General features: G+C 44.5%; 1 protein-coding gene across 1 annotated transcript; it reads right to left on the bottom strand.

Annotated features, from left to right (window-relative positions):
- Positions 1-4,851: 4,851 nt before the first annotated feature.
- Positions 4,852-9,575, bottom strand: Pigm (phosphatidylinositol glycan anchor biosynthesis class M). The gene has a single exon (XM_050143023.1). The coding sequence runs from the start codon at positions 9,415-9,417 to the stop codon at positions 8,146-8,148; it is 1,272 nt and encodes a 423-aa protein (XP_049998980.1). The 5' UTR covers positions 9,418-9,575; the 3' UTR covers positions 4,852-8,145.
- Between the last annotated feature and the right edge of the window lie 2,739 nt (positions 9,576-12,314).

The raw sequence follows: 12,314 nt of genomic DNA, 5'->3' as shown, positions 1-12,314 counted from the left end.
TCGTCACGGCAAGAAGCAAGGCAGCATGCAGGCAGACACGGCGCTGGAGCTGAGGAGTCCTTTATCTTGATCCAGAGGCAACTGGAAGTTGAAATGAACCACTGGGTGTGGCTTGAACATATATGAGACCTTTAAAGCCTGACCCCATAGTGACATACCTCCTTCTCCAAGACCACACCTACTCCAACGAAGGCAACTTCCTAATAGTGCCATGCCTTATGAGTTTATGGGGACCAATTCCATTCAAACTACCATAGGTATGTTTAATCACTGGGAGATTTCAAGCAGGAAATTTTTTTTTCAACCACTGGTATTTATCCAGTGTTAAAGAAAAGCAATAACATCTCACTACCTAGCTATCCCAGGTTCTACACTAGCCTAATCCAGACGGTGGGTGGGTGAACTACATACACATTTCCACCCAACCATGGAACTGTGAGCTACAGTCACCTTTCCATCCTGTGTCTGACTGAATTCCTGAAAGGCAAAACTGTCATTTTCACCATCCGTATCCAGAGCCTATCTGAAAACATACTGAAGTTGGCACCTAGTACTCACTGTATGATCACTGAACAATTTCTTCCTGTCCTTCTGGCTTTCTAGAACGCAGGGGATAATCTTCTGTCCACAGCTAAATGCTCCCCAGAAGACCGCAGTTCGAGTCCTGCTAAAGGTACTATTTGGACACTGAGCAAAGCATATATGCTTTAGTAATTTATTAACAGGCTGGTTTGGGATGGCATATATGCTGCAGTGCATATGTAGAGGTCAGAGGGCAGCTTTCATGAGTTAATTCTCTTTGTAGCATTTGGTCCTGAGGGTCAAACTCTGCTCAGATGAATGAATGGCATTTACTACACAAATGGTATTTTCCTGGGTAATCAATCATCTTCGTGTAGCATCAAGAGAAACTTGCAAAATAATTTAAAAAAATAAAGAACTAGAATCATCAGTGCGGGGGTCCAACTCTGGTCTTGCGTTAACTGGTCGTTTAGTTTGGAAAGTCCCTTTTTTCTGAGAACTTTTTAATTTGTAAAATACACATGGGAACATTCTTACCCAAGTCCCCACCCACCCTTATTTTAAAAACCACAGTATTTTTATGGAACTTAATGGGGTCTCACATAACATTTTATTAGTAGAATGCAGTTCTAATGCTACTGGTTACTCTTCAAAAGCAGAGCATTTGACTCATCTGCCGCCATATTTGACACATGGCCAGGACCTATAAATAACTGCCAAAAGGATGGAGGGCAAAGCAGCTTAAAATTTCCCTGTGTGAAACGAACTAAACTTCAAATACTCATGCCCCAAATTATTTTAAACAGTCGCTGTAAGTGTCATTTCATTTTAGATAGCAGACACAGCAATTAGCAGAGTGTCTGCGCAGCTAGAAACATTGCCATTCAGTCTGGCTTTTATTCGGGATAATGAATATGAATGCGTTTTGACGAAATGAATGGCTCTGCCGCAGCCATGCTGAATACACGCTTGCGCTGCTGTGATGCGTGTGACCCAGGCAGAGGACACATGCTTCCAGCTACAGAACACTGGCCTTTCAGTGACCCCTGCCCCTCACAACACAATGGAGAAAAGTGCTCTGTAGATTGGAGGCACCCGCCAAACCTCCACTGATTAGTGCTGGTTGGTGGTGGCACGTGCCTTTAATTCCAGCGTTAGAGAGGCAGAGGCAGGAAGATCTGAGTTCAAAACTAGCCTGGTCTACAGAGTGAATTCCAAGGCAGCCAGAACTACAAAGTGAGACCCTGTCTTAAAAAATATTAAAAAAAAAAAAAAGCAACAATAACAAAAAAAATCAGCTAATGTATGGTGGGGATACAGAAGTACAAATCTGTCCAGCCTGAGCCAGATATGTTAAGGATCTGTTACTTTGTACATATAACTACTTACCTTCTAGGCCAAGATGAAGAGGGAGCTTATAAAAACAGGAAGCCACATAATTATGTTATATAAGTCCAACACACACACACACAAACAAAACCACCATAAAACCAGCTATTACCCTCCCAGGTACACACAAATTAGAAAATTGGAATCGTGGCATTTGCAAGAAAAAGATAGAACTGGAAGTTATGTTTTCTCCCATAATGCAGCTCCCTAGATTTTAATTATGTCAGTGGGTGGGAATAAGGAAGGGAGACAGACCATAATGGAGGGGAGCAGCTTAAAGAAGGGTTCTGAAGGGGAGAAAGAGGGGACATGAGGGTCAAGTGTGGCGGCGCACATCTTTAATCCCAGCATTTGGGAAGCAGAGGCAGGCTGATCTCTGGGGATTCGAGGACAGCCTGGTCTATAGAGTGAGTCCCAGGACAGTCAGAGCTATTAGAACTACATAGTAAGACTATATCAAAAAAACAAAAAATCTTTTATAAAAGAAATGTGACATGAACGTAGAAGGGCTACTGGGAGACCAGCAGCAAAGGGTCAGGGAGAAAGACCCACAGAAAGCACATATGAAAATACCGTAACAAAACCCATCTCTTTGATGCTCATTTAAGGCTTAACAAAAGGCAAACACCTATAAAGCTTTAAGGCTGGGATCTCCTTTGGAACTCTAGACTAATCTGTTCCTCTCATCCCACCATCTAATGTATGTATTGCACACATATACATATAATATATAAATGTAATATATACGTATAACCCCAATTCAGTCCTTACCCTTGCAAATGTCATGACGGCTGAATAAAACTCAGGTGTGTGTGTGTGTGTGTGTGTAGCACCTTTTCTTTATTCACCAGCCATACTTCTTATGTAATTGTAAACTGAGCAGCCATAAACACAAATGAACAAGTATCTCTGTGGAAGAACTTAAATTCAATTTTGGACTTGTCCTTATGGTAGCTGTATTTTTGTGTTGAGAAACCACCACTGATTCCCATGGTAGCACTGGGCATAACAGTGTACACCTTTGGTTTCAGCACTTGGAAGGCAGGGGCTGGCTGATCTCTGAGTTCGAGGCCAACCTGGTCTAGGTAGGGAGCTCCAGGACAGCCAGAACTACATAGTGAGGCCCTGTCTTTAATAAACAACAGTTAAATTAATATGCCCAGCGTTCTCATGCTAAATATTTAAAGTAAATATGTAAAGAAAAAAGCATTAAAAAAATACTTGAGTCTTCTAGTAAATGGGTTAATGAACTGAATGGTAGTTCTCAAAAGAAGCAAACTGACAGCAAACACCTAAGGGGAAATGCAAGTTTTAAAGCTACTCAAGGTTTGTCCTCACTAGTCAGAATGGCTAACGTGGAGAAGATTAACCCAGGCGAGGATGGAAACGGCTAATGAGAATGAAGTGGAGCAGCTACTAGGGCACTCAGTGTGGTGGTTTCTCTGGGAGGGGAGGGGAGGGAGAGAGGGAGGGAGAACAGAACAACAGAAATGAGATGGGTGGGGCCTAGTGGTTAAGAGCACTTGCTGTTCTCCCAGAGGACATGGGTTCACTGCCATGTGTAACTCCATTTCCAGAGGATCCAACATCTGAACTGAGGAGCACCAAGCACACACGTGTAGATACACATGTCTGCAAAACGCTCATATACATAAAGTAGTTACGGGGCGGGGGGAGAGAGAGACTCGGTAGAGCCCTTACACAAACACACAACCAGGAAGGTCAAACTGATTGATGAAGACACCTGCCACAGTTAAGTGCTGATCCATTTATTTTGCAGAAATCATCTGCTAGGTCTGGGCACTCTGAAAATCTAAAACAGTGAAAAGGGCATGTTAGTCGGAAGAATTCACTAAAAATTCTAGTTCTGTCATTGATTACCAAGTCATTTAATCTTTAAAACACTTTACTCCTCCGCTAGACAAGTACGCTAAGTGCAAACACCAAATCTGAAGTGCTGTCATAGAGCTTAAGCTGTGGCAGAGCAGTGCTCTACATTAACCATGAAAGCCATCATCGCAATACAAAATCAATTAAGCAACTACTGTCACTGAGAAAAGGATGGATCCCCAAGATGTATTTCCTCTCATCTAAAGTCTGCCATAAAACACAGGATGACAAACTTGCTTTCTAGTCAAGCACATGTCTTTAAGTCCAGCACTCGGGAGTCAGAGGCAGGAGGATCTCTGAGTTCAGGCCAGTCTGGTCTACAGAGTGAGTACCAGGACAGCCAGGGAAACACAGAGAAACCCTGTGTGTGAGTGAGTGTGTGTATGTGTGGTAGTGGGGGGGGAGGGGTTCTTAGAAGGGAGACAGAAATGTTGACAAAAGTATGTGTTCAACTGTTATGAAAGAGGTTACTTAGTTGCCAATTCTGTTTTTGACTGAGCAAAGTAAGGGTTATTGGGCTAATGTTTAAAGAAAAATAAAAATAAAAAAGGGCAGGTACAACATTCACTTAGAATCTCAGTGCTGCCAAAACAGACACAGGCAGATCCTTGGACTTGGGGACGGGTAACCCAGCCAACCTGGACAGCTCCAAAAAATAAAAACGCAACAAAGTGGATGGTGCTTGAGGAATGACAACCGAGGATGATGCGCACTCGCGTGCACACACACTCACACACAAGGATAATGCGCACTCGCGTGCACACACACTCATACACACAAGGATGATGCGCACTCGCATGCACACGCATTCACATACACACAAGGATGATGCGCACTTGCACGCACACACACTCACATACACACAAGGATAATGCACACTCGCACGCACACACACTCACATACACACAAGGATGATGCGCACTTGCACACACACACACTCACATACACACAAAAGTAAGAATAAAGAATGAGAGGAATGACGAGAGATTTCATTTAAAGACCACCAACCACACTCACAGCACAGATGGCAAGAGTCGGAAATATAACAACTGATGTTAAAAAAACAATATATTCAGCCATAAATTAACCAAATGACAAGTTTTACACAACTTATGAAACATCATTACTCAAAAAAAATCCAGATGATAAGAAGTTGGTAGCTGCGATCTATGGTTTTAAGAATTCTTTCGCTGAGCTGGGCAGTAGAGGATGATTATCACAGCTTTTCCAAAGAAACTAATCAAAACAACCAGCACACCTGCTAACCCCAGTACTCAGGAGGTAGATTCAAGAGGTTAATGAGTTCTTTAAGACCAGCCTGGATTCACATCTCCTACAGCAGCAGCAACAACAACAAAAACCCCCAAAGACAATAATGAACCTAATCCTGGGAATTTGCCTTGAGGTCTTTAAGGACATTTTGGAGACATCAAAAAGGCAGTTCCAGAAGAAAACACACAATGCTCTGTTTAGAACACAACCTATCTGGGGAAACATTCTTCTTTAGGAGGTAAAGCTTGTCTGTAAGTCAATCTCACAGTGATGCTGTGGTATGGGTCTAACTCTCCTCACAAAGGCCCAAGTGCTAAAGGCCTATGGCGCTACTGGGAAGCTGTGGAAACTTTAGGCCATGCCTAAAATGCACTAGGGTGTGTCCTCCAAGGGCACTGAAAAAACCTCGCCTCCTCCTCTTCCTCTTCTGCACCCACAATGAGGTGAATAATCTGCTTCTAGCACGTGCTCCCTGCCACAATATGCTACCTCGTTAAAGGCCTGAAGCAACAGGGCCAAACAACCTCAAACCGGAACTTCTAAATCCATGGCCCCAAATAAACCTTTTCTCTCGACAATTGAGTCATTTGCTACAGTGACGTAAAGATAATGCAGGGAATATAAGAACAAGAGAATTATGTAGAAAATAAGCCAAAGAGCCATACAATTTAAAGGTACTACTCAAGGACTAATCGGGGAAACAAGAGGTATCAGTGAAAAGTAGCCAAAGCAATCAACAGCTCAGTGTGAAAAGGTACCTGCTGACAGGCCTGACAACCCAAGTCTGATCCAGGGCCAGCAGTGGAAAGAGGACAGTCGACTAGCACAAGTTTTCCTCTGCCGTCTCAGGTGCATCTGACCTCCATACACAGGCCATGGTATTTGTGCCTCTTCCCAAATAAAAAGTTTAAAAGTTGCAATGCAAAAGTAAAATCCAAGAGACCAGATCAAACCATTTCTCCATTTAACTTTTAACTATTTTGCACCAGGGAGCTCAAGAGTTGGTTTAGTGGTTAGGAGCACTGGCTGCTCTTCCAGAAGATTCCCACATGGTGGCTATCACCAGCTGTGACTCTAGTTCTAGGAAATCAATGCCCTCTTCTGGGATCTTTGGGCACAAGGAATGCACATGGTGCACAGACATACACGCAAAACACCCATACACATAGAACAAGTAATAAAAAAATAAGTGTTTGCAGCAGATAAACTGCAAAATATCTTAAGAAACACTTGCATTTCCTTGATAAAGAATCTCTGAGCCAGGCAGTGTCACAGGACTGTGATCTCAGCTCTTGGGAGGTAGCAGTGTGAGGGAGGATCAGGAGCTAGAGGTTACTTTGGCCTATGAAGTCAGTCTGAGGCCAGCCTGGACTAACACTGTCTAACAACAAAAGTCAGGCCTCTACAAACACACGAACTACACTTTCCTTCCGCAAAGCTTTCACTCTACAAATCCCCTTGGAGTTGGTACATAGCTCAGTGGGAGTGCCTAGAATGCTTGAGCCCCATAATAATAATTTAAAAAAGTTCATGTGATGGAATTGGAAAGGCCACTACTAAACTGTCTTAAACAATAAGCTGTCAAGTAATGAGCTAGCGAGGCATATGGAATTGACATAGGAAAAGTCATGTTTTCTACAACTGACTGCTTTCCTACACAGACAGCCACAGAAAAGCCACCTATTCCTCTAAGAGCAAATCCCAAAAGAAACCCAGCAAAGAAATGCCGCCAGTGATAGAACTTCTAATTATGACCTGCCTATAAATATTTTACCCTCAAACGCTTTTTAGGCTTGCCTTGGCATAACAACTTTTCTGGAGTATTTGTTTTCAGAAATTTGTTGTTTTTAAGTCTGGAAAACAATTTACTGGTTTTCTTAAATCATGATCACAAAATCATACTATCTGCTGCTAGATCTTTGGACGTTAGGAAGCCTCAGCTTAGATGGACTCTAGCTTTTCTAACAATATTTTAGGATGCTTATTCATACAGCTGAGAAAGTACTTTCCCCCAGGAAATGTCACAGTGGTAAGAGAAAGCACTTGCCCAGCAAGGCTGCATCTCTGCACCTGCCCAGCAAGGCCCCATTTCTGCACCTGCCCAGCAAAGCTGGTTTCTGCACTTCCTCACATCCCTGGGTAACTAACTCTTCTTTAGTCCAGACCAGTGAGCCCTCAGGATGCACACGAGCTTTCCAGGAGTCTCCTTCCTTCCCATCGTGGAATTTTCAGAGGCTAAGACCTAAGCTGGGATGCCTTATCTATCAACAGTGTAACGATTTAGGTGATAAGACCAGAAGAGAGCAAAGGAGGTTTTACCCGAAACTTTAGGTTTTATCACCTAAAGTCTACTAATTTTACAACAGACAATACTCAGCTTAAATTCTAGATGAAAATCGTTTTAGCAATTAGAAAAAGGATAACCATATAAATATTATAATAGTGCTCAATTTCTTTTTTGAAAACTCAGGTCTAAAAACGGATGAGTTTAAATTTAACCTTTTGGTATAAAACGAATACCAACAATACTAATGCTGAAAAACTAAATTACAAAACAAATACATGATCACAATTTAAATTCTTTGGATTGTTTATCTCTAAGCCCCAATACAAAAATTTCAAACTTTCCCAACCACACATGGTAGTGTTAATATTTTATATGTAAAAATGTTGTACTTTGGAAACTCTGTAAATGTTCACAGCTGTCACCACGGCAGAAAGGAAAGGTGGGGGCTGAAGGGACAACAGTGGCCCAGTATGACAGGAACAAACACTGCTAGGGACTTTATGTCGACTTCTCTACTGTTCAAAAACAAGTGAGCATCTTCTAGCTTCATCGGCTTTCCGACTGTCAGACAAGGACCTTTACTTTTCTCAAGCAGATGAGACTTGGACCTCAATTATTGGGTCCCCTTTACATAGAAGGCCAACACTGGTTTTCATTTCTATTGGAACGAGGAAACGTCCACTAGAGTCCTCAGAATGTTCAGGGAGGAAAAACTTGCAAAGCTTTCCCAGTCCATACAAAATGATCAGAATGTAACAGAAGCTGCAGAAGATCCAGAACGCCCGTCAGTCATATTTGATCCTCTCTATCAGGCGTTCCTCCTTGTAATGGGAAATAATCTGAATCAGGATGGAACAGTTGATCAGAAGAAAGAACAAACCCGCTAACCAAATAAACAGGAAGGTGTTCTTGCCTTGAAACTCTAGCACATACGCGGGAGTCAGCCACAAGGCCTGTCCTATAAACCACAACATCAAGAGGACGATGGCTCTTCTCCAAGGGATTCTCACTAGTGGCATCACCAGAGGCAAAAGGCAGAGGTACCAAAGGAAGTACTGAGAGGTGCAAACTTTGTTAAAAGTCACAAAGATGGATGTGTGAAGAAAACAACAGAAATCCAGATCTCTGTAATAGGCAAAGGACACGGCTGATAGCAGGATGAACTGTGGCAGGAAGGCTGCGATGCCCAGGGTGAAACTCCACTTGCTCTCTGCCGTCAAGTACAGCATATAGAAGTAGGGGGAAAAGTTGTGGCGGATGTCCCTCCTGGTCAGGTGATAGAGGTAGGTGTGCTCCAAAAACTCCCAACCGTATTTATAGTAAAAACCGAAGTTCAGGGCAAAAAACGTGAGTCCCGCCACCGCGACAAAGAGCAGCACCGCCCAGCTACACAGCCTCCTCAGGAAGTCGTACAGACGAGCCTGGAAGGAGTAGCGGGCTTGCCGGAGACTCTCGTCGCTTTCGCGCTCAGGCCGCAAGTGGAGCGCTATGGGGAGGATGTAGGTGACCGGATACATCTTCATGTGCACCGCGAAGCCATAGAACACCGCGGCACACGCGATCAGCCGCTTCTCTATTAAGTACAGGGCCGTGAGCACCAGGGAGGCCACGACGGAGTCGGCGTTGCCCCGGCTCGACACCGCCATGGGTAAGGGGTTAAGCAGCCAGAAGACGCAGTAGCCACAGGCCTGGCGGCGCCCCAGCCCCTTGAGCAGCAGCAGGCGGTATAAGAGGAAGGCGGTGAGGAGATCGCAGCTGATGAAGAGAAACTTGCCGAAGAGCTCGGTGAGGTAGATGTTGGGAGTGAGCAGCCAACTCAGGAGCGGCGTGTAGCGATACGTCGCCCTCAGGTAAGGCGAGCGCCCTTCCGTGACGAAACGCGCGGCGTCCGTGAACACATGGTAGTCGATGTCGGTGTACCGCACCAGCAGAGTCCGGTCCTGGAAGACACCGTAGAAAACCAGGGCGACCCGGGCCAGGAAGGCCACGGCGAACACACCGGCGGGGGGCACCCGCAGGTTCAGGAACCGTTCCCCCCAGTGCCTGGTGTAGCTCATGGTCTGGCTGCGGCCCGGCCGCCCGGCCCGGGCCCCACGCTGCGCCGCCCGTTTTCTAACCGTCCTCCTGGTCCCCGCACTCGGCCTCCCGGAGCATCTCCTCCGCCCGACAGCAAACAGAAACAACCCGGGAGCGAGCACTTCCGGCACGTCGTCCCGCCCCCTCGCTACTTCCGGCCTCGAGCGGCTTCTCCGTGGTCCCCCCCCCCCCGTTGAACAATTCCCTTCCTCGGGATTGGCTGCCTTGCTTCCCCTAGCTTCCTCCGGCGTAGGCGGGATTTCCGGTCCCCCCATTGGCCACTCTTTTGCTGCCCGGAAAGCCCGGAGTGGCTGAGCTCTTGCGGAGCTGGGTGAGTTTTGTTTTTAGTAACCGGTGCCGCCGCGCTCCCGACCCTCGTCAAAGAGTGAGCTGGGACCTGCTGCCTACATCCCTCAGGACTGACTTGGAGAACTGGGAGTGAAAAATGTAGATGGAAAGGAAATAAACCTAAAATAGTTCTCATTTTTGACCTCTGTTAGGAATTTTCCTACCAGAATCCGTCAGTGCGGTCGCCCCTGGAGTGCCCTCAACTCCCGTTCTTTTCAGGCATCCTTCACCTAAATCAGAATCTGCCCTCCGCCCACCCTATTCCACCCCACTAGTTTCTTGCCAAGGACTCTAACTCTTTAATTCTTTTTCTGGTTACTGCACTTAGAATCGACTTAAGAACTTCATACTTTTAGAATATTTCCAGTTTCAACTAAATTGTAGGATCCTTGGGAGTAGAAAGTGTTTATTTCTTTGTACGTTCCTGTAATGTAGTACAGTCTCAGACACATGGTAACCGACCCGGGCTGACTGACTTGATCTTACAAACTGAGCCTGCTCCTGGGGAAAGTTTGGTGATTAGTATAGAGGTGGCTCCAGTCCGTCTGGACATGCAGCTCTCATCCTACGCTTCCCATTCATCCTTTGAACGAGCCGTACTAACCTCATATTTTGATGCTTCTATCCTTTAATATGCTTTGATGTAAGTATACGTTGTAGATTAATAACTACTTCTAGTCATTTTTCAGCTTGCTCTGATCATATATACGGTGATGACACATTATCATTCAAATAACAGCCGTTATGATTCATAATAGTTGTTAAGGGCTAATTTACAATTATCAGACATGCTAACTACTTTTTAATGTAAAGTAGATGTTCTTATTGTTACCAGTGAGGAAAATCAGAGTTTACATAGAGTAAATAAGCCACACAGCTGAGTAGCAGCAGAACTGGAATTGAAAGTAGGTCTGTCTGACCCAACATATTTTAATTGCTGCATGATGAACGTACAAATAAAATGCCGATTTGGAATTCTGGTTTTGCTCTGTGTTTTGTCTTAATCTCACCTTGAGAGCTTTCTGATAACCTCTCTCCTTGCTGCGCTTTTTATCCCTGGTTTGTTATTTTCCTTTGGGAGTTATAGGAAAGTGAAGCTTAGTCTCAGTAGAGGATGTAAGAGTAGTATCTAAAGATTCATTAAGGGTTCCTCTGGGTGGGTTGTCTTAGGTATTTTGGCCTCCGCTAATTCTCCTCTATGGCTGGCCTAAAAATAGGAGAGACATCGAATTCAGAAGAAAAGGTAACAATTAATCAAAAGGAACAGCCTGTTTGGAGTCGAATGAGAGGCAGAAAACGGCAGAACTCTTGAACAGATCTCACTCCCTGCCGTTAGTGTCCAACCTGTGGAGTGTTTTCCACAGATGGTGTGTTTTGGAATATGTTAATGACCTGTTTTGTATTAGCACATGCTAAATGCTTCACCCTTGGTATCTGTGTTTGTTTTGTACCACTTGTTTCTCACAAGCGTGTAAGAACTACAGATTTGGGATCTGGTTATTTCATATGTCTGTGACATTTATTGTCTTTTATGACTCACTTGTCTATTTATTAATGATGAGAGATCCAGTTTTCCCTCTCCCCTTTGTCCTTCCATCTCAAAGACTGAGAGTCAGTGAGTATAACTTGTTGCTTCTTGCCTGCATAATGGGGGTTGGATATTGACCACAACCTTCTAAGGCTCATGCTAGGTAAGAATAGATGAGAAATCAATGACTTCGAGACTTGGGGACAGAAATGCCTCCTGCTTAAAATGGGCTTCCATACCCTTTCCATGTGTAAGGAAAACATCCAAAAAGTATTTCTGAGTGTGAAAGAAAAGCAATGGACTCAGATATCACCATCTAAAAGGGACAGTGTCCCAGATCCGGACCAATTTGACTCCTTGGAATTAGCTGAGCCAGATTTCAGATTCCTGAGTCTTCGTATTTAGTAAGTCTTGCCCTTTAAGAACTGGAATTTCAGGCTAGACAAATGGCTCAGTGGTTAAGTGCACTGGATGCTCCTCTAGATGACTCCAGTTCCATTCCCAGCATCCACATGGCAGCTCACAATTGTCTGTAATCCTGGTTCCAGGGAGTCCATGGCAACCAGCCTGCACATGGCGCACATATATATGCATGCAGGCAAAATGCCTATACTCGTAAAATGAACTCCATTTTAAAAAGAGAAGAACTGAATTTGCAAGCCACAGAGTTGGCTCAATGGGTAAAGGTGCTTATCCTGCCAAACCTGACAGCCTGAGTTTGATTCCCTAGACCCCATATGGTGTAAGGAGAGAACTGACTCCTGAAAGTCGTCTCTGATGCCCACAATGCACACCACACAAACATAAATAAATAGGATGTCTTTGATAATTTAAGACTGAGTATGGAATCTATTTCTTAAAGGATCTTAATAAGGGGAAGAGCAAGAAAAGGGTTGGAAGGTTTGTGGGTACTGTTAATGAAATGTATGCGTGGACGGGGAAAACCTGCGAGAAAGGCGGAGCTGAACTGAGCCCTCCCCACCCATAAGTCAGCCTAGGAGT

This window comes from Alexandromys fortis, unplaced genomic scaffold, assembly GCF_014885135.2.
Source record: "Alexandromys fortis isolate MF-2015 unplaced genomic scaffold, M_Fortis_MF-2015_v1.1 scaffold_51, whole genome shotgun sequence".
NCBI classification, from domain to species: domain Eukaryota; kingdom Metazoa; phylum Chordata; class Mammalia; order Rodentia; family Cricetidae; genus Alexandromys; species Alexandromys fortis.
Note: the sequence above shows the minus strand (reverse complement) of the source record. Positions and strands in the feature narration are given on the sequence as shown.

Bases quoted from the DNA above. Each gene is read 5' to 3' on its own strand.
- Pigm (XM_050143023.1), bottom strand. From the start codon at position 9,417: ATGAGCTACACCAGGCACTGGGGGGAACGGTTCCTGAACCTGCGGGTG.